The sequence below is a fragment of the Vanrija pseudolonga genome, chromosome 7, assembly GCF_020906515.1.
Source record: "Vanrija pseudolonga chromosome 7, complete sequence".
Taxonomy (NCBI): domain Eukaryota; kingdom Fungi; phylum Basidiomycota; class Tremellomycetes; order Trichosporonales; family Trichosporonaceae; genus Vanrija; species Vanrija pseudolonga.
Window position 1 is genome coordinate 935,581 of NC_085855.1, and position 22,303 is coordinate 957,883.

The 22,303-nt window shown below is 54.2% G+C and overlaps 8 protein-coding genes across 9 annotated transcripts; 5 read left to right on the forward strand and 3 right to left on the reverse strand.

Moving 5' to 3' along the window:
* Nucleotides 1-924: 924 nt before the first annotated feature.
* Nucleotides 925-4,018, forward strand: usp107 (U1 snRNP-associated protein; the record flags this gene model as incomplete). Its single annotated transcript, XM_062775777.1, has 10 exons — nucleotides 925-1,016; nucleotides 1,079-1,443; nucleotides 1,490-1,741; nucleotides 1,781-2,341; nucleotides 2,388-2,569; nucleotides 2,607-3,090; nucleotides 3,137-3,283; nucleotides 3,324-3,384; nucleotides 3,697-3,761; nucleotides 3,809-4,018. Exons 1-10 carry the CDS (start codon nucleotides 992-994, stop codon nucleotides 4,016-4,018), a joined length of 2,352 nt encoding a protein of 783 aa, XP_062631761.1. The 5' UTR covers nucleotides 925-991.
* A 5,999-nt stretch (nucleotides 4,019-10,017) lies between these two features.
* Nucleotides 10,018-11,844, reverse strand: MCCL_0076 (Oleate hydratase; the record flags this gene model as incomplete). Its single annotated transcript, XM_062775778.1, has 1 exon — nucleotides 10,018-11,844. One exon carries the CDS (start codon nucleotides 11,842-11,844, stop codon nucleotides 10,018-10,020), a length of 1,827 nt encoding a protein of 608 aa, XP_062631762.1.
* Nucleotides 11,845-12,855: 1,011 nt separating this feature from the next.
* On the forward strand, nucleotides 12,856-14,061 carry ligD (the record flags this gene model as incomplete). 2 transcript variants are annotated; one of them, XM_062775779.1, is made up of 6 exons in its annotated part: nucleotides 12,856-13,077; nucleotides 13,132-13,281; nucleotides 13,463-13,559; nucleotides 13,608-13,711; nucleotides 13,799-13,945; nucleotides 14,030-14,061. In XM_062775779.1, the coding sequence occupies exons 1-6, from the start codon at nucleotides 12,930-12,932 to the stop codon at nucleotides 14,059-14,061; spliced, it is 678 nt and encodes a 225-aa protein (XP_062631763.1). In that variant the 5' UTR covers nucleotides 12,856-12,929. The 2 variants fall into 2 exon arrangements, with proteins under 2 accessions (XP_062631763.1, XP_062631764.1); XM_062775780.1 differs by having other exon boundaries at nucleotides 13,132-13,203.
* Nucleotides 14,062-14,391: 330 nt separating this feature from the next.
* Nucleotides 14,392-15,736, forward strand: Hmgcll1 (3-hydroxymethyl-3-methylglutaryl-CoA lyase, cytoplasmic; the record flags this gene model as incomplete). The annotated part of the gene is made up of 7 exons (XM_062775781.1): nucleotides 14,392-14,429; nucleotides 14,615-14,768; nucleotides 14,811-15,005; nucleotides 15,043-15,170; nucleotides 15,219-15,342; nucleotides 15,388-15,393; nucleotides 15,434-15,736. 7 exons carry the CDS (start codon nucleotides 14,392-14,394, stop codon nucleotides 15,734-15,736), a joined length of 948 nt encoding a protein of 315 aa, XP_062631765.1.
* An 86-nt stretch (nucleotides 15,737-15,822) lies between these two features.
* SPCC70.08c (putative methyltransferase8c) lies at nucleotides 15,823-16,827 on the reverse strand (the record flags this gene model as incomplete). Its single annotated transcript, XM_062775782.1, has 3 exons — nucleotides 15,823-16,116; nucleotides 16,157-16,540; nucleotides 16,591-16,827. 3 exons carry the CDS (start codon nucleotides 16,825-16,827, stop codon nucleotides 15,823-15,825), a joined length of 915 nt encoding a protein of 304 aa, XP_062631766.1.
* A 343-nt stretch (nucleotides 16,828-17,170) lies between these two features.
* Nucleotides 17,171-18,114, forward strand: hnt1 (Hit family protein 1; the record flags this gene model as incomplete). Its single annotated transcript, XM_062775783.1, has 10 exons — nucleotides 17,171-17,257; nucleotides 17,323-17,348; nucleotides 17,422-17,434; nucleotides 17,477-17,562; nucleotides 17,609-17,691; nucleotides 17,737-17,763; nucleotides 17,802-17,825; nucleotides 17,880-17,961; nucleotides 18,004-18,011; nucleotides 18,058-18,114. The coding sequence occupies exons 1-10, from the start codon at nucleotides 17,241-17,243 to the stop codon at nucleotides 18,112-18,114; spliced, it is 423 nt and encodes a 140-aa protein (XP_062631767.1). The 5' UTR covers nucleotides 17,171-17,240.
* Nucleotides 18,115-18,708: 594 nt separating this feature from the next.
* On the forward strand, nucleotides 18,709-20,400 carry DDI1 (DNA damage-inducible protein 1). Its single transcript, XM_062775784.1, has 9 exons — nucleotides 18,709-18,836; nucleotides 18,879-19,003; nucleotides 19,052-19,181; nucleotides 19,216-19,332; nucleotides 19,379-19,408; nucleotides 19,456-19,530; nucleotides 19,595-19,694; nucleotides 19,730-20,175; nucleotides 20,210-20,400. Exons 1-9 carry the CDS (start codon nucleotides 18,741-18,743, stop codon nucleotides 20,303-20,305), a joined length of 1,215 nt encoding a protein of 404 aa, XP_062631768.1. The 5' UTR covers nucleotides 18,709-18,740; the 3' UTR covers nucleotides 20,306-20,400.
* A 339-nt stretch (nucleotides 20,401-20,739) lies between these two features.
* On the reverse strand, nucleotides 20,740-22,272 carry Wrap73 (WD repeat-containing protein WRAP73; the record flags this gene model as incomplete). The annotated part of the gene is made up of 7 exons (XM_062775785.1): nucleotides 20,740-20,882; nucleotides 20,922-21,212; nucleotides 21,249-21,489; nucleotides 21,533-21,616; nucleotides 21,657-21,754; nucleotides 21,790-21,859; nucleotides 21,901-22,272. 7 exons carry the CDS (start codon nucleotides 22,270-22,272, stop codon nucleotides 20,740-20,742), a joined length of 1,299 nt encoding a protein of 432 aa, XP_062631769.1.
* Between the last annotated feature and the right edge of the window lie 31 nt (nucleotides 22,273-22,303).

Here is a 22,303-nt window from a genome sequence, read left to right on the forward strand (position 1 = left end):
TGCTTGGCCTTTGAGGGTGGCGATATTGCGGTGGCAAGGAGCAACTGGCATAGAGCGACTAGACTCCAGTTGGCGTCTTCAGGTTCATGAGTCCCGCCTGGATACCCCAGACTGAATCTTTGGGCACGGCTTTCTGGTCTGCATAGTGTGAAATAAGCCACGCATCTAGGATACGTAGTCCCAAGTGTGAGCTGCCAATTGTTGGCAGGTTCGTTACATAACTGTGCTCAGTCCTCATTACTTCGCTCGTGCCCGGCCGCTTTAGTACGCCATCGCCACACCGCTCTCCGTCAGGGGTCAATCCAGGTCTGGACTTATAGGGGGGTCTTTGAAGTCTATTCCCTTGTCACTTGAACGTTGTTGTGCTTCTGACGGTCGCTTGGTATCGTCCCAGCTGAACTTTCTTGGACAATTGCTTGTTCATTGCTTGGACACGGCCCGCCGTCGACGTCGAGACTAGGTGGGCGAATCTGGCTACAACTTCGACATTCGGGTTGGTGGTACTTTGTGGGCTTATCTTCCACCGCTATTTGGCAGCAGGATAACTCATCAGGCCTTCTGGCAGTCAGTCGGCACGGGGACGGACTGTGTGTGGCGGGCTCTGCCATGTGAGATCCACTGTACATACTAAAGTACTCCTTATGCGTTTCGGACTGCCGCCACTGTTGAACCAGCGGTGACGACCCGAGGATGCGCTGTGTATCGAAAGGGAGATGGGTGCTGTTCTACAGCCAGCCCCTGTTTGTCAAGCATAGCGACAAAGAGCATGCAGAATGTAGGTCGGAGCCCAAGAAAGACACTATAGATTGTGGAGGCCGGCCACCACCCGGCACCCAATGAATGACGGAAGCAAATGGCCCAAGTCAATGTTGAACAATGATCAACGGTCGCGTCGACCACCAACAACTTTGGTCAACTTGCGTCGTCAACATCATCGCATTGAAACATCATCAAGCAAGGCAAGGCCGGCCGTGTGCTTAATCGGTTCAACATGTCGTCCAATGGTCATGGCCAGCGTAGGTACCAGCAAATGGCTAGCTGTATTTGGAGCTGCTTGTTCAAAGACTAACCGTCCCAGCACCATTCCCTCCCCCGCCGACATTGCCACCTTTCCGCCCGAACTTCGCTCCTGGGAATGCACCACCCCGCCCAGGTTACCACCCCCAAGGATATGGGCCGACCCCCTTCTCCCCAAACTTCTCGAATGGGGGATCCTCTCCGGCGGGGATGGGAAGACCACCACCTCCCGGCTACCCCCCCAGATCATCTCACCCAGGCTTGGGCCACGGCCCATCCGCTGGACTTCCGCAGCTCCAAGCCTACCCTCCTCCTGCGGCATCGTCAGCTCCACCCAGTGTGAATAAGGATGTGCAGACCATCAAGGTTTTCCTTGGGAGTATCGCTCCTGGAATCGGTGACTCGACGCTGAAAGATCTTTTGAACGTGAGTTGGTTCCCAGGCGAACCCTCATACTAACTCTGTGACTCAGGCATGTGGACCTCTCCATGAGCTCATTAGAGTGGTCGGAGCCAATGGCAAGCCTCAGGCTTTCGGTTTTGCCTCATTTGAGAGTCCCGAGGCAGTCCTGCGCTGCATCAGGTGTCTCAACGGCGTCGAGCTGCCTGATCAAACTGCATCTGGCCCACCAGAGCAACGACCACGCAAAGCCTTGACTGTCAAGGCAGACCAGAAGACTGCAGAGTTTCTTCAGGGTTTCGAGGAGACGTTGGGCCGCTCAGATGTACGTTCGCTTGCCCCTGCAACTGTGCTAATGGTGAAGAGCGACGAGAATGCCGATGCTCAGGCCCGACGCTCCATCGCCCATATTGTTGCGATGTTGACAGATCCGAATGCGATGCCTGGTGGACGTGTGTCCAAGAGTAAAAGTGGCCGGTATTCACCGATTCAGGTCATCGTGCCAGCCCATCTGCAGGACCTCAAAGAAGGTGATCTGCCCGAGGCCCAACGAGTCGCAGTCTTGGATCAGATCGCAATCTTTCGGGAGAATGCGGCGAGGCGAGAGCGCGAGAAGAAGCTTCTCGATGATGAGAAAGAGAGGCAGAAGGCCGTGCAACCTCCAGGCTCAAGAAACAGCAACTCGTCGTATGGGTACGGCCAGCGCGCCTTTGTTCCACCAGCAGCCGAATCGAGCAGAGGAGACACCGTCGTGAGGTCTACCACTCAAGACCGCCGGGAGGATCCACAGCGATACAACGAGCCTGTCAACTTTGTGCGACCCGAAACTGCAGCCGGCAAAGGCGAAAGTGAACGAACGGACGAGGAGGAGGAGGCTATTCGGAAGCAAAAGCAGGACCGCGAGCAAGCGTTGGCACTTAGAGATGTTAGTTCAGGCCCCAACATGTCCTGAATTACGGCTGACGCAGCAGCGCGAGCATCGCGTAGAGAACCGTGAAAGGCAGCGCATTGAAGCGGCGCTTCGAGAGGAGTCCATCCGGCAACAGCGCACCGATGCCGACGTTCGTGGAAAGCGCAGCGCGATGGAGTACCTCACGGACTGGGACGATGATGACGTTGAAGAGCGAGCAAGGGACCTGTTTATTAGTGACAGGTTAGTACACACGGAAACCAGCAGCTAATTTGCCCAGGGCGCAGTGGCGATCTCAGCGGCAACAAAACCGCCAACGGGAAGACCAGGAAGACGTCGACGACCGTCGTCTGGAAAGCGAGGAGCTCAAATCCCTCGAGGCAGAGTCCGAGGATTTCCTGCAGAAGCAAATGGCCGAGCTGGCGTCTCTCGAAGAACGGCAACGTCAAGCCGGCCTCCTCGCCGACGACGCTGCCCCAGTCAAGCTTGCGATCGCTGCTCAGGCTGTGGCTGAGCCCAAGGAGACCAAACCAACTACCGCGCAACTCAACCCTCGACCCACTATTGCCCTTGGTGACGAAGATGACGATGCCAGCGCTCAGAGGAAGAGGCGAGCCCTGGTGAAGCTGGATTACGAGAAGGGCCTTGACGAGGCCGAGGAGGTGGCGAAGACTCGAGCTCGTCTGCTGGACATCAGCAAGAACCTTCCCAGGAGCGTGGGGTCAATCTTTGACAGTGTGATCGAGTGGTCAGCTGTCCAGGCTGTGAGTCACAGACATCTAGTGAACGTAGAAGCTAACACTGTTGCAGTCTCCTGTAAGGGCAAAGATCCAGAGCGTGATTGAGCGCAAGATCGCCGATGTGCTCGGCGGAGCAGACCAAGATCTCGCCGACTTTGTGATTGACCACATCACGCAACGCAAGGGTCCCGGGGAGCTTGTTGATGATCTCTCGGCTGTACGTTGTCATCGACGAGGTGGACTAGCTAACAAGGCAGGTTCTTGCTGATGAGGCTGAGGGCTTCGTCGCGCAGATCTGGAGGCAGCTGTCGTTTGAGAGTAGGGCGCATGAAGATGGGCTTAGCACTGGAGACATGCTAGTGTAGCAAGATGTATCCAGCGTCTATCTCTCGGCGTCCTCGCATTACTGAAGGGCTGATGGAGGTCGGAGAATGGGGCTCCACGATGCAACTTTAATGAATCAAATCACGTGATCTTCAAAGTGACCGCGACGGGTCCTTGCACTTATCAGCCGATCCGGACACGACAACGACAACATTGGTTCTGCATCTCTCTCACTCTCACTCAATCACCTTGGAGCGCTGCTACCTTGAATCTTGGCGCCCGGCATGAGTGCAGGTGTCTCTCAAGTCAACCCGTCCAAACAGGAAGTGTCCCTCAAACCTGTCTTCATCCCGACATCCCAAGAAGTCATCGTGAGCACCACGTCCATCCCCATCCTCCAAGGCTGACACACCAACAGGGACGGTTCAAACCCTCCCGCGTGTTCAAGGATGCCGTCGACAACTCTCAAAGTCAGGTGGCCGAAGCTTCAGGATCACAGCCTCCTTCTCGTTCATCTGCACCGCCGCTGCATGTGACTAGTGTTGCTTTCGATGACATGGGCGATCGCTGCGTCACTGCCGGGGAGGACGATGTGTTCACGCTCTACGATGCGCGCAAGGGCAAGTAAGTGCTTTACTAGTTCTAGCCTGCCATCAAGCGGATACTGACCAGCTCTTAAAGGAAGCTTCGCACCTTATACTCCAAGAAGTACGGCATCGCCCATGCTCGATTTACACACCGGCCACAAAACATCATCCATGCTTCTACAAAGGGCGATCATGCTCTTCGATATCATTCGATGCACGACAACAAGTACCTCTCGTACTTCCAGGGTCATACCGACACGTTGGTATCTGATTCACACCACAGATTCGGTCTCCATTGTCTCAGGCTGATGGTGTCCCAGGGTTCGGTCCTTGCAGATGAGCCCCGTGGATGACACCTTCATATCTGCTGGTGACGACAAAACTGTGCGGCTGTGGGACCTTCGTGCTCCGACCTGCCGGGTAAGGTGATGAGAAGATATATGTCTAACGGGTGCAGGGTCTCATAAACGATGTCGGCGGCTCGACTATCGCCGCTTTTGACGCGGGCGGCGTGGTGTTCGCTGTCGCGTGCTCCGACAACCAGGCAATCATGTTGTTCGATTCTTCATCTCTGGACGACGTAAGGTGGTGGCCGACTCTGATGCTGATGATACAGGCACCTTTTGCTCACACAATATTGACCGATCCAGAACTTGGCCGAGTTTCACCAGCAGCCTTCACCTCGCTAGCATTTTCCAACAATGGCGATTATCTTCTGGTTGGCACATCGTCGCAGGTCCACTACATTCTTGACGCATTTGATCTGGCGATAGTCCGGCGGCTGGAAGGCCACGTTGGCCTAGGTCGTAACAGTGGTGAAGAGGTTTGTTGGAGTGCAGACTCGCGATGGGTGTTCTCAGGCTCCGGGGACGGCAATGTCATGGCTTGGGACCTGTCCCCTCCAGATGGCGCTGTCAAGCTCGAAGTCCCAGATCAAACCAGCCCGCCTCCGACGATCCAGCCCTCCGTCATCCTGCGCGCTGGAGATGGCCAACATGCCGCGAGTCGGGCGGTCCAGTTCAATCCACGCTACAACCTACTGGCTGTCGGAGGGGAGGAGTTTGTGAGTCCGCCGATGAAATCTATCACATGGGTCACAGCGCTGATGCCACAATGCGCAGTCCATGTGGCTACCAGCGACCAAGTCCGCCGCAGACATGGACGAGGGCTGGTGATATCGGAGGGACGGTCATGCCAGGGGGAGGTGTGGTGGTCGTGAATCGGAGATGCGTGGCGGAGTCAACCTTACCTACTTAGCTTCGTTGTATTTTGCCTCACGTAGTATACATTATCACATGGCAAACATCGCATATCTGCAGCGGTCGTCACCTACTGTTTGACTACGTCTGCTAAGAAAGACTCTAGGTTCTCATTCTCAACACACTGTGCGGAAATGGGCTTCTGCAGTTGCGAGCTCAAATGCGGTTTGAAGTCCGAGATGCAAATACTTAATCTGGGGTGAAAACACATGGCTGGCGACGCCTAACAATCAGAAGACCTAGTTAGGCGTCGCTGGGTCGCGCTCACCTCATGTGCTTTGCATACGATAGCACGACTGTTGTCACCACAAGGCCTGAATGGCCACTGATGCGCTGGCCATTCAGGCCTTGTGAAGGTTGTATGAGCTTCACTTACTCATCCGATTTGCTTCAGAAAGACCGCTTGCATCCCTTGTTGACCCACTGTGAGCTGTGTCTTGTGGGTCCGAGTTGAGACAATCCCAACGCTGATCTCAACTACTTCAGTATGTCATTTCGTACCGTTGATGCCAGCCAACATGCGCAGGAAGTAAGCATGCATGTAGCAACTCAATCAAGGTCCGTTTGGGTCGCAGACCCACAACACCCACAGCCAACACAGTCGATTTCTTGAGCACTGTCAAGACGTTATGCGGAATGTAAGGTATGCTTAATTGCCGGCACTAAATCAAGAAGAGCCTTAATATTGTTGTTCCTTAACAGAGGAAGGTGATGGCTTCAGGACACAAAAAAAAAAGCCAAACGCCCTGGCTGCACTTGGCAAGTGCACAAAATGATGGGCAGTGCCATGCTGGCACGGCACGGAATGTTGCTTGGGTGACTGCAGTTATTCGATAATCACAGACACTTAGGAAACGAAAAGCGCGCATGAGGTATATGTTGGGAGTGGGATGAAAGTCTCCCCGTGAAACTGGGTGGGGTAAAAGAGGTTGAACTGCTTCAGTTTGCATGTTTCTGGGTCCGTATCGAGGGAGGTGCTATCTGAATCAAGTGGCATCTGAGGCAGTACAGTGCAGGATTCGGCTTGGATTTAACAGATTCCCACCCTTTTGACGGTAGGCTCTGCAAGACCAAGGCAAATATTGAAGCTGGATTTGTTAAAACGACCATAGAACGTCTCATTGCCAATGAAAGGCTTCCCTCCACAATACTTCATGTTGAAGTAAACATTACGGTCATGTCGGAATAAGGCACCGTGCGATACAGCCTACATGTAAGTCGTAACATTTGCGTTGAGCTAGAATCGAGTAAGAAACGATTCAGAATCTGATTCAGAGTCGACTCTAATCTACTGGAGACGAAATCCAGTCGAAAATGAGGCGAAATGAGAGAAATTCCCCAAGAACTAGACCGAGAGCACATTCTGCGGCAGGTCAAGAAGTTGTACCAGTCCATACTTTTATCACGATACACAGTTCCAACTCCATCGTTGCTGTGGTGGATTCGTTGATGGATCTGGAAAATCTTACGGATTTGAGACCCTGTGCAAACCATTCCTCAGTAATGTCCGCCATTCTCATCTCGAATTAGGTTCAGATGAGCTGGGGATGACGACTGACCGCTGAGTTTGAGAGAAAGCCTCGCATCTCTGCTTCGGCTTATTTCTGCTTCCGGTCGATTCGAAAGTGTCAGCGATGATAAGAGATTAGAAAAATTTGAAACTGGTTTCGGTAACATCATTCACTTGGACTGTGGTGGGGTAAGTACTCTTTTGAAGCATTGTGGTGTTTCCATTAGGCAATCCTAGTGGTTTTTGACGTCTAATAAGTGTCACCAGGTTTTGAGGCATGAACATCGTCCTTGGTAGGATGATATAGGCTTCGTGTGCCTCAGTTTGTTGGTGCCAAAACGCAGCTCACCTGTACAACTGGCTCATTGGTGTTGGCTTTCGAAAATGGATTTTTCAGTGAACTTTCTCACCTGTTATGAGGTGTTCTGCCTCCAAAACAAAGTCGGACATTAAGAACAGTGAGTCACACCCCAAACTTATCAGCATGACCTGGCCTAAACGCATTGACACTGATTGGAATCCAAATTCTCTCAGGTTATTCAAATTCATCATATGCATACATTGTCAAGTACCACAATGTAAAAGGGTAACCGGTAATTGTCAGGAGGCGGCTTCATTATATTCCAACAGAGAAGTCTGCAACCCACAAATGGAAACGAAGACCCCTGCCTCTATTTCCACCGATCAGGACGAAATCCCTTTATTATAGATGGACGACTCGCGTCTTGCTTATTGCCTACCATAATCGCAAAACTTTGCACAACTTGACAACTGAACTCAACGCTCAATTCGAATGCACGCATTCCTGTAGCCAATTACTACGTAGGTTTCATTCCAACCCCACAGGATCGTGTACTCTAATGGTCTCTCAAAACACTACATCACCAACCTACTGGCCAATTTGGGAAGACTGCAATCCGGCTTCTACACCCCTGCCACAAGCAAGGTTTCAAACGCATGGTTGCCACAGATCCAGAATTCGAACTTCCAAGGACTTCCACTAGCCAAATCTTCCTGGCTCACTGCTTTGCTTCGCAACAATTCCCGGAGGAGTTATCTCTCAGACAACAGGGACGCTTGCAACGTTAGTCTCAACGTGGCACAACATTGGAGAACTGCAAAACACCTTCTGCGCTATCTCAAAGGTGTACAATCGAACCGGGAATGTTTGGCAAAGCGAAGCCGGAAGAAATCAACGAATTGGGAGTCAACTCCACTATAGTTGAGATATTTTGCACAGACAGATTGAGGAACCTAAATCGACTGCTGACTACATCTTTTGGTGGCGCTGTCCTCTGGAGATGACAACCAACGCAAGCACCTTCTGCATCAGAGGCTGAAAATATGGCTTCCTCCGATGCTGCGAAACATCCTTTGTGATTCAAACAACTCCTAATCGATCTCGGCTTATTAGATCATAATAACCCGATTCTAGTCTACAACCACAATCCGGAACCCAGCCGAAGGCACTCGAGACTTTCCACTTTCCACAAACTCACCCGAACTCTTATCCTCAGACTAGCTAGTTTAAAGTCGCATCTGTAGACACTGTGCATGGCGCTCTCGGACGTATTTTGACTCCTATCTCGTTACGGGAGTACACAATGTTACCTCCTACAATGCCATTGCACACAATCCCGCGCGGTTCTTCCTAGACTTAGGCAATTTGGATTGGAAACAAAATTAATTAGGATTGCATAACGAATGCAACAATCCTCTCCTCGAGTCCACTGCAACATGGAATTACCATTTGATAATTAGATCAAGACAGCCCACTGGCCACTCTATAGTTACACCATCAGGGCCAGAAACCATGGGTTTTAGGAGATCGATGATTGCAACATCCTTTCACGCACGACTGGCAGGTGCGTACACGAATTATTTTCCTTCCACACCGAGGCGGGTAGCGCCAACTGAAGGAGGCCAGGTTTCCTTCCTTCTTCAACACCACATTCACATAGGTGGAATATAATACAGTAACATTTGACATCTACTGATGAATCACCTAGGTACGTCAATCTCTTCGAAACATGCATGGCTGTCAATCTCTTTGAAACACGCATGCTTTTCCCGAGTCTCTCTCTATACATTAGTTAACACCCCGAACAGAAATCAGGTTACTTGCAGTCCTCTGAAGAAAGTGTAGAGGCTGGATAAATGTATGCTCAACGTGTGTTGCCACTGTCAATGGTGCCTCTCAGCATCTGCTTACGAACCTAGGCTGCACTCACTTCTACCGTGACTCATGATCCAATTCGCGTTCTTACCTTCAGCTGATGATATCAATAGGCGATGTTTCACCATGTAGCAGAAAGTCTTACGAGGATGCCGCCACTGATCAAGTTGGTTGGCAACCACAGAAGTCGAATGAATTAAATCAACATTTTGACATCAAAAGGAAGTCACAGTCACTGTGTGGGTCAGCTTTTCCACGGACACGAGCAACAGCGAAACCCTTCAAGAGGACAGAACATCGCCCACTACACTACAGGCATCCCTCTAGACACTCATATACCTGCTGGGTGATTACTGTGAAGAAAACTGACTTCGGTAATGACTGGGAGGGACTACTACGTACTTCAAAGATGGGCGTCACCAGCTATTACGACACAGAGAGGAGCTGAGCGCAGCTACTAGACTGAGTAGGCCATGCCTACTTCAATCAACTGTCTTGGCCGCAATGCACGATTGTAAGAGGAGTACAGTATCTCCCCACCTTTAGCAGAAGTCAATTCAGTGCGGTGCACCTTGTCCGCCCCATCGTCTTCTCCCCAATAGTAACCTCACCTGAAGGTTTCCTCGGGCTATCTGGATACCAGTCGCAGAGCCGTGCGCCATCCGGTGGCCGCGACTGGATCTCGTCGTCATCGACAATCAGCCTGCACCATTGAATGACCGCACAGTCTCGCTGCCCCAGTCAATCACGCCTTGGTTCCTGGGGCAAGGGCTCCCGGAAGTGAAGCCCTTCACCGCTAGGCTTGCTCCCTGGGGATCACTCCTTCACTTACTCTACATTGGCGGAAAAAATGCGTAAACCCGTTTCAGAGGAAGCCTTTATCAAGGTTTGCACTGAACGTGGCAGAGCCGGTCCGCCGGCGAGCGAACGGATGTACTTCTTATGCCGACCTGTTTATTTAGTATGAAGGTATGTTTGAGAGGGCTACGCAGCACGCCTGGACAAACCAGCAACTCGTGTAGCGATATCACAAATCACAAGGCTTGCCTTAACATTCATTAAATTCAATTGTACATTGTTTCTCGTACAGCAAAACTACTTGCTGTCCTTTGTGCGCTCATCGGGAATAAGGCCCTCGTCGAGCATCAGACCACCAATGACTGACGACTCCTCAAGGTGGCGGAAGATCCACCTGTTGACAAAGTCGGGACCAGGGATACGCAACTTCTTCCCGTCGCGCAGTGCAGTGGCCGCAGCAAGGACGGTGCGAACGTCATATGTCGAGTTGAAGACCTCGGGGACCCCTCGCTCGATATTGAGGTGCTGATAAACAGCCTCCATTGCCGTTCGGACCGAGTACTCTGTCGTGAAGATGCAGTCGCGGGACTTGGTCTCGGCAAATTGGCCGAGGAACGCAAAGTTGACGGCGCCGGCGGGAATCACGTCGGGTCGGTCGCCCTTCTGGCGCGGCATGAAGAAGGATGTGACGTAAGGCATCATGCTCGGGACAGTTTTGGCGCCTGTGGCAGCAAGCTCTGGGATGTCCTCTTCAGGGACACCCATGTGATAAAGCCACTCCTGAGTGATCTCCTCGCCCGTGCATTCCTGCATGGGCTTCTTGACGTAGTCGCCAGGGGTGTCCACGAATAGGGCGTAGACCCAAGCCACAATCTCGTTCGGAGATTGGTTCTTGAAGTGAGGTTGGCGGTTGACAGTCCAGCTCAGCAGCCACTTCGAGTCCTTGGCCGTGACGATGCCACCAGTAACGACCTTGCCGGAGAACGGGTCGCGCTTGCAGATCTTCTGGATGTACGCAGGGATGCGCTTGTCGAGAGTCGTGACGGTGGCAGCTTCCCACTTGGTCTCGGGGATGTGGGCACCAAAGACATTGGGGTTGCCGAATGCGCCTGATGTGTCCTTGGCGGCGATATGGCGCCAGAGATCCCAGGCGGGCGCCGGACCCTCCTTGAGTTTTGCCGCAGTGTGGTGGTCACCATTGTCCGAGTTTTCGGTCAAGGAGCCGATGGTGACGAAGACGAGGTCGTTGGCACCGAGATCAACACCGCCCACCTCGTCCGGGCCGTCCTCTTTGCGCACCGTCCAGTGGATACGGGTCGCCTGCTTGCGCTGCTCGGTGATGTCGAAGTCGACGTCCGTCACAGTTGTACTGAACTGGAACTTGACACCACGGTCCTCAAGGTATTTGCGAAGGGGAAGGGCGAATGATTCGTACTGGTTGTATTTGGTGAACTTGAGTGCAGACATGTCAGGGAGGCCGCTGATGTGGTGAATGAAGCGGTGGAGGTAGAGCTTCATCTCGAGGGCCGAGTGCCACTCCTCGAAAGCGAACATGGTCCGCCAGTAGATCCAAAAGTTGGACTTGAAGAACTCTGAGGTAAACACCTCGTTGATACGTTTGTTCTCCATCTCTTCGCGAGGAGCAAGGAAGACGTGCTGAACCTCCTTCTGGGCCTTGTCGCTCAAGGTAAAGAGGTTCTCGGTTTTGGCGTCTTCACCACGGTTGTGCGTGACACGGCAAAGCGAGTAGTTCGGGTCGTCCTTGTTGAGCCAGTAAAACTCGTCCAGGACGCTGGCGTCGGGGATTTCGAGGGAGGGGATTGAGCGGAAGAGGTCCCACAGGCATTCGTAGTGGTCCTCGAGTTCGCGACCGCCGCGAACGACGAATCCAGACTTGGGCTCCTTAATGCCATCAAGGGCACCGCCGACAAGGCTACCCTCTTCAAGGATGGTGATCTTGCTACCATCCATCTGGCCGTCGCGGACGAGGAAAGCGGCGCCGGCAAGGGAGGCAATGCCAGCGCCAACGAACCAAGCCGTCTTGTCATCGACGCCCGCAGGCTTGCGGGGACGAGCAAAGGCCTCGTAGTTGCCGCTAGTGTAGCCGCTGGTGTAGACAGTCATGCTGGACTGGTAGAGTTGTGAATGAGGGGCTTGAGAGAGAGAGATGTTTTGAGGTGGTTAGAATCGCAAGATCAGTCCAGAACAACCCATGCTTTATGAAGAAGACTCTGGGAGGTCTCCTGTGCAGGTCACCGGCTCACCGGCTCTGCAAAGAGAGTGACACGATTCCAGAGTGATGGGAGGGAGGGCATTGCAGGGTGCGAAGCAGTGAGGAGGCGCACCGTGGCGGTAGGGACTGACATGGTCGTCGGTCCGCACTGTCCATGACCAAACACCGACCGCAAACCGGCCCGAACGGATGTAGAGCCTTAGGGTGATGATACGCGGTGATCACTGCCAGCTGTCGGCAAGAGACAAGCGAGATCAGACATGAGGGGGCCGGCAGTGTCGAGGGGGGGGGATGTCATTCGGGGGCCGGAAAAGCGGCTCCGAGGGACCTCGAACGGAGGACTGTGCAGTCGCTTGGCACTTGGTGGTATCTGTATCTACAACCATGACCGCTGGACTCCCTGGCAGGGATGGTGCATGTGCAGACGAGATGCACAGCAAAGGGAAGTTGATGGACCGGAGGTCGGAATCGGGCGGATGAGGAAGGGACGCGTCGTCATAGCAGTCTGTCGGCAAGCCGGACAAATGACGCAGGCAGCGCGCGGGGCGGCGGCTGCGGCGTGGCACAACCGGCAATGTGTATTACCATGTTGTATTGTATTTGTTGCAGGGCCAAGCAACAAGAGAGGTCGCTCTAATAATGAATAAGCTTTTGGGCAGCAGCGCAGCAGCCGTGGCCGCACTTGCGCTGTTCCTGTTCCTGATGGGTGATGATATGCGCCAATGCAGCCACCGCCACCGCAGCCACCACCGCCGCCGCCGCCGCCACCGCCATTGTCCATGTCATTCTCCGAGCCGAGGCATCAACCGGCCACCGTCCAAGCGACGACCCCTTGCAGTCAGCCCCTCCGCCAAAGCCACCACTTCTGTGCGTCAGTTTGTCCCTCGACTCGGCGAAACCTGCGCTCGACTCCCCCTTCACCCTTCTACCTCGTCCCAAAGAAACCCGTATTGCCGTGTTGGAGTCAGTCTGACCCATGTGGGCCCTTCACAAGCTCAAAGCTGGGCAAGATTTGCAGCCCTACGACTCCGCTTCCTCCTCCCAGTTTACAGCTACCGAGATCGAGCAGTTTCCAGTGCTATCAACGCGCAACTTTTGGTGCATACAGAGGCATCAAGCCACAGGTGGGCGGGCGCGCGCTCTCACGTCACGTCTAGCTTAACCAGGCCCGTCTCCAGCCCACCACTATGATCTACGTATGCACCTCAATGGAGGGCTCCTGAGTTGGGCTATCCCGAAAGGGCTGCTGGGTATGTCAAAAGACGCGGAGCCCGCCAGACTCGCAATCCAAACTGAGATTCATCCGGTCCGGTATGCCGTTCACGAGGGTAGGAAGCCGATGCCAAGAATTCTCGCAAGTACTAAGATCCGATTCCTCCTACAGGTGACGAAGCTTGTGAGTCGACAGTGCGAGCACCAGAGTTCCAACTGACAATGGTGCAGCGTCTCGAACTGGCAAGGGTCGCGGTACTCGTGAGATTCCAATCACCATCTCTGACTAATGGCCAGTGCTCTGGGATGTAGGACAATACTTTGTCGACGACATTCACACGTACGACGCAGACAGTCCCGAGAGTCCTTGGCAAGATGGAGCGGATTCGCAAGAGTGAGTGAGCCCCCCCCCTCCCCTCTGCAACCAACTGATCTGGCTCAGACTCGGGTTGTTCGAGGAGCGAAAGCTCGAGAGCGCCATGAAACGGATAGGAGACGGCGACGCGAGAAGCTTTCATTTTTTCCTTCGAGGCGGTAGGAAGGCGAGTGAATGCGGCCGCTTGCTGCTGACGGTCCCAGCTGACAGATCATGGTGCGAAAGTCATGGCCCCACCCTGCTCTGACCACACTCAGCTTTTATTCTCGTTCGGACGTCGGACGGTGGATCTCGTCCTAAGCCGAACAAGCCGAGCTGGCTGGTTCGTCTTCCCAAAGAAGTGCAGGGATATCCTTGGGATTCTGAAGGGGAAGACGGTGATGGGTACGGGCGAAGCGTCAAAAGTGGGTTGGGTTGCCATGCTGTTGCCTCGACGTTGACGAGCACTGATGGTTACAAGCTGGCAGGACCATGGCGCAGGTGTGCAGTGGTGGTGGAGGGCGGTCTTCGCGCCAGTTAGTTGTAGTTTATTAGGACTTGGCAGAGGTGGGTTGGGTTTGGGTGGTGAGGTCGGCAAATTCATTGCCGAACACCGATCAAATACCGTTTGAATGCGCGGACGGGGCATCCGGAGACGGGCGGTGGGGGGCGGCGGTCAAGCGGTGGTCGGTCGGCGGGCGGAACTTGCTCGGAGCGGAGTCTCCAGTTCACGCCAACCTCGCCTTGCATATCACAGCCAACTGTCCCCACAGCCTGTCTTTATAATACTCCTCCTCCCTCTCCCTCACGTCAACTCCCCTCCACGTCGCCCAGACTGCACCATCGCCAGTCTTTAGCTTGAAGCACAGCCATGAACCGCTCAATGTCGACCCTCGCCCGCTCATCCCTGTATGGAAGCGCCCGCCTCTCGCAACGACGCGTCCTTCGTCCGACATTACCCTCGGTCATCTTGGCTGCAGCAGGCCAAGGTCGATTCTTGAACACTGCATCGGCAGCTCCTGTAGGTGACAACTTTGTTCGGTGCGTTTGTGATGACGAAGGGTCGGGCGCCTGTGTCTGACTGACATCATTAGCATCGTCGAGGTGTCAGCTCGGGATGGTCTTCAAAACCTCAAGCCGCCTGCTGTCCCAACGGCTGTGAAGAAGGAGTTGGTGGAGCGCCTCCTGGACACTGGATTGAAGGTCATCGAAGTGGGCAGCTTTGTGCGACCGGATCGTGTGCCTCAGGTAGGTCATTGGGCTCATTTGGCGTCGCTGACTCTGGGACAGATGGCGGACACGCCCACCCTTCTCCCCGGCCTTCCTTCGCTTCGTAGTGAGGACCCAGAAGTCCACTACCCAGTACTGGTCCCAAACATGAGGGGTCTCCAATCTCTCCTTGAGCTCGAGGCCGCCTCCAAGGCCAGCGATCCCAATGTCGGACCACTGACCAACGAGATTGCGGTCTTTGTGTCCGCCACCGAGGTTTGTAGGCAAAGTGATTACCAAGCTGACGCTGCAGCCATTCTCTAAGGCGAACAACAACGCCTCTGTGGACAAGGTCCTTAGTGGTCTCCCTGCTGTCATCGACAAGGCGTTGGAGCGCGGCTATCGCGTTCGAGGCTACGTCTCTTGCGTCATGACCGATCCGTACGCTGGTCCGACAGCCCCGGAAGACGTCGTCAAGGTTACTCGCAGGCTTTTGGACATGGGCTGCTACGAGGTTTCACTTGGTGACACGACGGGCGAAGGCAACCCCGAGGCCTGGAAGACATTGTGGGAGGCCCTCCTGAAGGAGGATATCCCGACATCCCGCCTGGCTGTAAGTTTACTTGCCCGCTGTTATGCAATAGCTGACACTTTACAGGCTCATGTGAGACCCGTCAGGCCCGGCTGAAAGCTAACCTTTACAGTGCCATGACACGTTCTCAATGGCTCTCCCCAGCATCCTGGCTCTGCTGCCTTTGGGACTGCGCATCGTTGACTCGTCGCTTGCCGGCCTAGGAGGCTGCCCCTACTCGCCTGGTGCGACCGGCAATGTGGCAACAGAAGACGTTGTTTACGCCCTCCACAAACTGGGGTACAACACCGGCGTGGACTTGGAGAAGCTGGTCAAGTCTGGCAACTGGCTCACCAAGACCATTGGCATCTCTAATGAGAGCAAAGTCGGACGTGCAATCGGAGCTAGGCTGGCGTTGAAGGAGAAGGCCAAGTAGAGTTCTCGATGTACTTTCATTCCAAATCCGCACAGGTGTACAATGACAACGATATTCATTAAACATGCGACGAAATAGGTGCGGTGCTATAGAGTGGCGATTCCGCGGAGACGCACGTACATGATCTCCCAACCGTCCTTGGCAGCAGCAGCATCGGTTCCCTTCGCGGCATCACCAGGAGAGGCGTCATTCCAGTAGGCATCGGGGCGACATATGTCGGCTACCTCCTGAATCAGAGCGTCTGCCTCATTGGAAGGAATACCGGTGAAGAAAGTGTTGCGAGCGAAAGTGTTGAGCCAACCGACTAGGTCTGTGGTGAGGGGGGTGGGACGTGGGTAGAGTGCAACATTGCCCGGCGTCAGGCCGTGCTGCTGGAGAAGCTGAGACCGTGAGCCTTTATTCCCCATTCAATGAACTTACGCTGGTGTACTGCTGAGCCGTCGGGAAGTACCAGGGGTCACGGGTAACAGGGTCAATGCCACGACGGCGGAGAACTTCATGAAGAGCCGCACGAATTCCAACTCTGATTAAGTTAGTGCCTGCTCTAAGGATGATGATGAATTCGTGTACTGACGTGTTTCCAAAGCCCCCGAACTCAAAGGCGACTCTTCCGCCGGGCTTAAGGAGCCACTTGATAGTGTCAACCACGCCGCCGGGGTTCCCCTTGCACCAGTGGAACGTTGCAGAGGAGAAGACAGCGTCAAATTTGCCCTTGAGAGATGGGTCCAGAGTGGTATAGTCCTGAATGTCGGCCTGGCGGAATTGAATGCCAACCTTCTCTCCAGCAACGCTGGCCTTGTCGAGCTAAAGAATGATGGTCAGCGATGATAAAGCTTGTGTCAAGAGGTACCTACCATACTCTGACTAGAGTCAATGCCCCAGACAGCTCCCTGAGGGCCGACAGCGTCCTTGATCTTGAGAGTGAGCTCTCCAGTGCCACATCCAAGGTCAGCGATCGCCTCTCCCGGTTGAGGGCTCAGGAGGTCGAGCACTGCCGATGTGTACTTGGCAGCGTACACAAAGTCGGCATGCTTGTTGTAATTGGAGGGGTTGTGGTTGGACAGAGAGGCACTGTAGTCGTTGGGGGCCATTGTGAAGAGGAGTGAGGAGGAAGAATGCATGCACACACGAGAGAGAGAGTTGGACGTATTTGAGTTGCTCCAACTGGGACAAGAGTGGTGCAAGAATGTGGAGGTTTCGGGCGCGTCGGGCCCGATTTGAGGTCATTGCGTCGGCCGAGGCGGGTGAAATACTTTCCCACGGTCGGCCTGGCCCAACTGCAATCTCCGCTGTCGGATTGTGCTATGATTGCATTGTGGGGGGGGGGTGGGGTGGAGGTTGGTTGCTGCCGCGCTGCGTTGCGTTGCCAGCCAGCGCTAAGCATTCGGCTACTTTGTCCACCCATGCTCCCGACCGAACTCCCGACAGAGCTCGGTCATTGACGTATCGTGGTACCTCCATTCCCACATCCTTCGATACACTTGACAGCACATATCAAACAACAATGAGCTCTCTCGCCTCGTAAGGCTATTTCCCACTACACAGGCCACGTCCAAGTTGCTAACGGCCTCTCTTCCAATCGACAGCTGCATTTTCTGCAAGATCATCAAGGGTACTACTTGTTGACGTGGTGGTTCATGAACAGTCTCTGACGCTATGTGCTCTTCTGCTATGACAACGTATAGGAGAAATCCCTTCGTACGTCGTCGTGATGACATGAGCCATCATTGACCGTGACAGGATGAAGCTGATTGAGACCGACACGATCCTTGCGTTCATGGACATTGGCCCCATTGCTCGTGGCCACTGCCTTGTCATTCCCAAGTGTATGCGCTGCCCACGAAACGCTTGTCCCTCTGATATAGCACACAGACCATGCCGCCAAGCTCACCGACCTACCCGATGACCAGATGGGTGACATTCTGCCCGCCCTCAAGAAGCTGGCCAAGGCAACGGTTTGTTTGCAACAACAATTCCCCCACCACGCTAACGTTCCCAAGGGTGCGGAGAACTACAACATTCTTCAGGTTGGTGCATCTCAAAGTAGCTGTGGCTGACACTGTAGAACAATGGTCGCCCTGCTCACCAGGTGATTATTGGCACATGAGAGGTGAACATCGAACGACAGCTCACAACCACGCAGGAGGTCGACCATGTGCACTTCCATGTCATCCCCAAGCCTGCTGACCGCGGCGACCAGGAGGGCCTTGTCGTTGGCTGGCCCAGTGAGTAGTAGCCTCTCGTCGGACGTTCGCTGACAGTCGTAGCGCAGGGTGTACGTCTCCGCGAGTCACGTGTGGCTCCTCTCACTGACCGGGCAGCTCTCTCGCGAGGAAATCCAGAAGAAGTTCGAGGAGATGAAGGCTCTCCTTCAGTAGGCAACAGGTCAATGATTTTGACATGTAAACATGAATGGCCAGAGAGTTGCGCTTGGGACGTGGTACGCGTGAATGTGGCTCCTCCGGCCACGATGGTGTGCACTCGAGCCAAGGAAGCCGTACACCGTCACGAAATGCGGTGAGAGTGCGGCCATACAAGTATCCATCGACCTGTTCAGCCGGACTAGGCCTAATAAGCTTGATATACGGCCATCCCGACCTGGATAGGTGCTGTTCCGTTGTCTAATTACGCCCAGCTCACGAAGAAAAGAACGAGGCGTACTCAAGACACGAAGCTGAATGAGCTCTATCGCGACACCGTTTCTCAACCGCAGCTATTCGATAAACGGATACTGTTCGGAGAGCGAGAGACAGCCAAGTCCACATGTAGTTGACAAGGCGTCATCGTCTGGTGTTGATGAAAGCAACATCAACAATGACATGCGTCGCATTGAAAAGCAGGCTGCAGGACCTTTCGGCGTCCGGCATTATTGGGATATGTGGCAGTCTGCTCCCGCCCGCCGCCGCTGGGCGATGTGGAGGTTGATCAACTCGTCATCGGCTGGCTTCTCAATCATTGTTGCTTTAATCATCCTTTCAGTCACCACTTGCTTCCACACACCACAATGAAGCTTACAATCATCACCCCTGAGAGCATCTATGAACACGAGGTTGATCCCTCCATGGAAGTGCGCGACGTAAAGGCATTGATCGAGGCCGAGGTAGGTCCGCACCGTGAAGGGGGACGCTGTTGACCCCCATAGACCACCATTGCGGCGACGTCCCAGACTCTATCGTCCGACTCGGGAGTCGTCCTTGCGCCGGATAACAAAAGCCTAGAATCATTTGGCCTCAGAGGCGACAGCGCTACAGTGTTCCTCACATTCCCGTAAGCATTGTACCCGACGTATGCGTGGTCACACACTCACAATCGTAGGGAGCCCCAGCCCCATGCCTCGTCGTCTCACGCTCCCAACCCCGATCTCTCGGTATCTAGCGATGCAGACTTCGAGCGGATGCGCCTCCAGGCCCTAGGTGACCCTCAACTCATGGCTCAGCTGCGACAGGTTCGTTTGTGTGTTTCCAGAGCTAACATCCAAGGCCAACCCTGAATTCGCTGCATCGATACAGACTGGAGGTTCAAGGTTCCGCGAAATGATCCGCCACCAAGAACAGAACATGAGGGCAGCGGCGCAGGAGAAAGAGCGGCAGACCGAGGTAGGTTAAAGTCACCAGCGTTTCCTTGGTGACTAACAGATCCCAGCTCCTCAACGCGGACCCTTATGACATTGAGGTGTGTCTACTTGGTATATGCTGATGGTTGCTGACCGTCTGCTTTAGGCCCAGAAGAAGATTGAAGAGGCTATTCGAATGGAGGCAGTTCTGGAGAACATGCAGCATGCCATGGAGTACTCCGTGAGTGTCGTCACTCGGACCACTATGGATGTCTGCCGGTGGATGGCTGCTGACTGTTTGAAAGCCTGAATCTTTTGGACACGTCACAATGTTGTACATCAACGTGGAGGTGAACGGCCATCCTGTCAAGGCGTTTGTTGACTCTGGCGCGCAAGCCACAATCAGTGAGTTTTCAAACGGTGCGCAGACTGATGTCAAGTTTCCCCAGAATGCGCGGAAGCATGTGGAATCATGCGCTTGCTGGATAGGCGTTTTGAGGGTGTCGCCCAAGGAGTGGGTACGGCTAAGATCTTTGGCCGTATCCATTCTGCCCAGATCAAGCTTGGCAACCTCTTTTTGCCTGTTGCATTCTCGGTCATGGAGGGACGCTCTGTGGACCTTCTGTTCGGCCTGGACATGCTCAAGCGCCACCAGGCTTGTATCGACCTATCCACCAATACACTCCGCATTGGCGACACTGAGATTCCATTCCTCTCAGAGCACCAGCTACCAGACAAGGCACGCATTCCCGAGGTCGCTGATGCGCAATCGTCGCAACCATCTCAATCAACAGCCGGGCCTTCAAGTGCACCAGCTGCTGGCCCGTCTAGAAGCGTGCCCAACTCGTCAGCGACCTCGTCTGCATCTGATCGTGACATTGAAACTGTAAGTATCCTTGCGATTACCGCTAACAATCCAGCTGGTAGGGCTTGGGGCAACCAGAGAGCATGCCGCGCAGCTCTTGGAGGCAGCAGGTGGCAACGTCGATGTGGCCGCTTCGATGCTCTTCGGGTGAAAGCCGCACTGCCGCACTCGGCATCAGTGACACACTCACCGTAGCCTGTACATCAGTCAACCCAGCAAGTCTTTGATATGTAGAGTCCATCATGCATCTTGGGCCAAGCCCATTGAAGCCCAGCACCGTCGGCGATGTCGCGTCCGGGGAATGTATCGGTACGCTCCAGCAATCCAGGCCGAAGTTTGCTGCTTCTGCAGCACTCCTCACCGCTTAATTCTTGCCACGTTGATAGGATTGAGAATGCACTTGGGTAACAACAGATACACATATCTACAAGCCAGATACAAAAGCGTCCAGTGCGGTCGGGAGGGCATGACGTGGGTACAAGCCAGGTCAACGGCTGCATTGAAACACCACTCAGAACACGCACGTACACCAGCGTCTCAGACGAGGGAGAGAACAACACCTTTCGACCTCGGACGCATAGGTGCTCAATCCAATTCTTCCCAGCCCTCGCCCTCCATGTTCGTCGACTCGTCGGCACCTTCCTCATACACCAGACAGAACAAGCGTCGGTCAGACACAGAGGCCGTGTGGCCGTCTGGAGCCCAGTGAACATCGACAGCGAGCACGTCTGAAAGCAATCAGCAAGGTGGTAACAGCAAGCTCCTACCTCCAGGAATCTTCACAGCCTCGACTCCGAGCTTGTCCCACATGTAAAGTTTTGCTGCCCCCGTGACAAAGGCGATCCTGTTTGTGGTCGGGCACGGCCGGATGGACTTTACTCCGTTCAGCAACACCGCTGTTGACCAATGCGAGATGTCTGGGGTTGCGGATCCGGTAGAAGGGAGTAGTGTATAGACGTGTAGAGCTGAGTCGTGGCAGAAGAAGAGTATACTCCCATCCTCCGAGACACCCACATGCTGAACCCCGGAACGATGGGGAGCAGCAGTCGTCGGAGTGACTAGTCGTTAGCATTCTTCCAGTCAAGTTCTCCTACACTGAGTCAGAGTGGTATGGCCAGTTGGCGGTTCTCCCAAGATGTCACCTTCATACCCTCGGAGGGCAGCGATTGGGTAGAAGCTTTCGCTCTCAAGGACGTGAACTGTGCCATCGTACCCCCCAACTATGACATGGCGTCCGTTGGGGGACCATGCCACTGCGCTCACGCCCAGGATAGCGTTGGCTGGCTTGAAACTGCCTGCCATCGTGCCTGCCGGGGTGTGGAAGCTGATCGCGTACTGGTATGGTCAGCTACTAACCTGCTTAGGGTACATTGCTCACGTTGACTTTCCAATCCCAGGCAGCGATCCACTTGCCACAAGGGCTCCATGACACCCCACTCGCTTCAGTACTAACTGGAAAGTGCTGTTGGGCGTCAGCCATCAACTGGCATTAGAAAGCGCACTCGGATAAGGGATTGACTGTCGTACACTCCAACATAGCACCGTCCATGATGTCGCTCCAGCAAGGCTATGTAGCGATGGCCTGGTGACCAGGCATGTCCTGTAGCAGTTAGTCGTCGTCGGGGGGCTCTCCACCTTTCTGCGCCTGCTGGGCGTACTGCACAAAGCGACTGGTGCCGGTTGGCAGATGATGCCAAGAGACCCCCTGTATAGTAGTAAGCAACTGGCAGAGAGCAGATAACATACCCTATCGGACCACGCTAGAATGGAACTGCCTCCCCACTCGACGCGCGTTACGCCGTTAGCAAGATGGGCTACCTGTTCCCCAGAGCTGAGATCAAGGACCCAAGCCTGCCCCCCTTTTGATGTAAATGCGAGCAAACGGGACCCATCCGAAGACCACTCGAGAAAATCGACAGTATGAGGCTTGCGTTGTGTGACAGAGCCTGGTGACGGTGCTTCGGGAGACGAGGAGCAATGCCATGTCCGTATCAGGTCGAGACTCGATGTGGATCGAATCATCACATGATCCTCGATGGCGGCCGCGATAAATGTTGAGCCTGGTGAAAAGGATATGGCTGAAGCCCTATAGACTTGGGAGAACTGGTAAGTGTCCATGGTGCCGCGCGGGGTTGTTGTTGATGTTGTT

Coding starts and splice junctions, on each gene's coding strand:
- DDI1 (XM_062775784.1), top strand. CDS start 18,741: ATGAAGCTTACAATCATCACCCCTGAGAGCATCTATGAACACGAGGTT. Junction 19,409..19,455: donor CGGACCCTTATGACATTGAG/GTGTGTCTACTT, acceptor CGTCTGCTTTAG/GCCCAGAAGAAGATTGAAGA. Junction 19,695..19,729: donor TGGCGCGCAAGCCACAATCA/GTGAGTTTTCAA, acceptor ACTGATGTCAAG/TTTCCCCAGAATGCGCGGAA.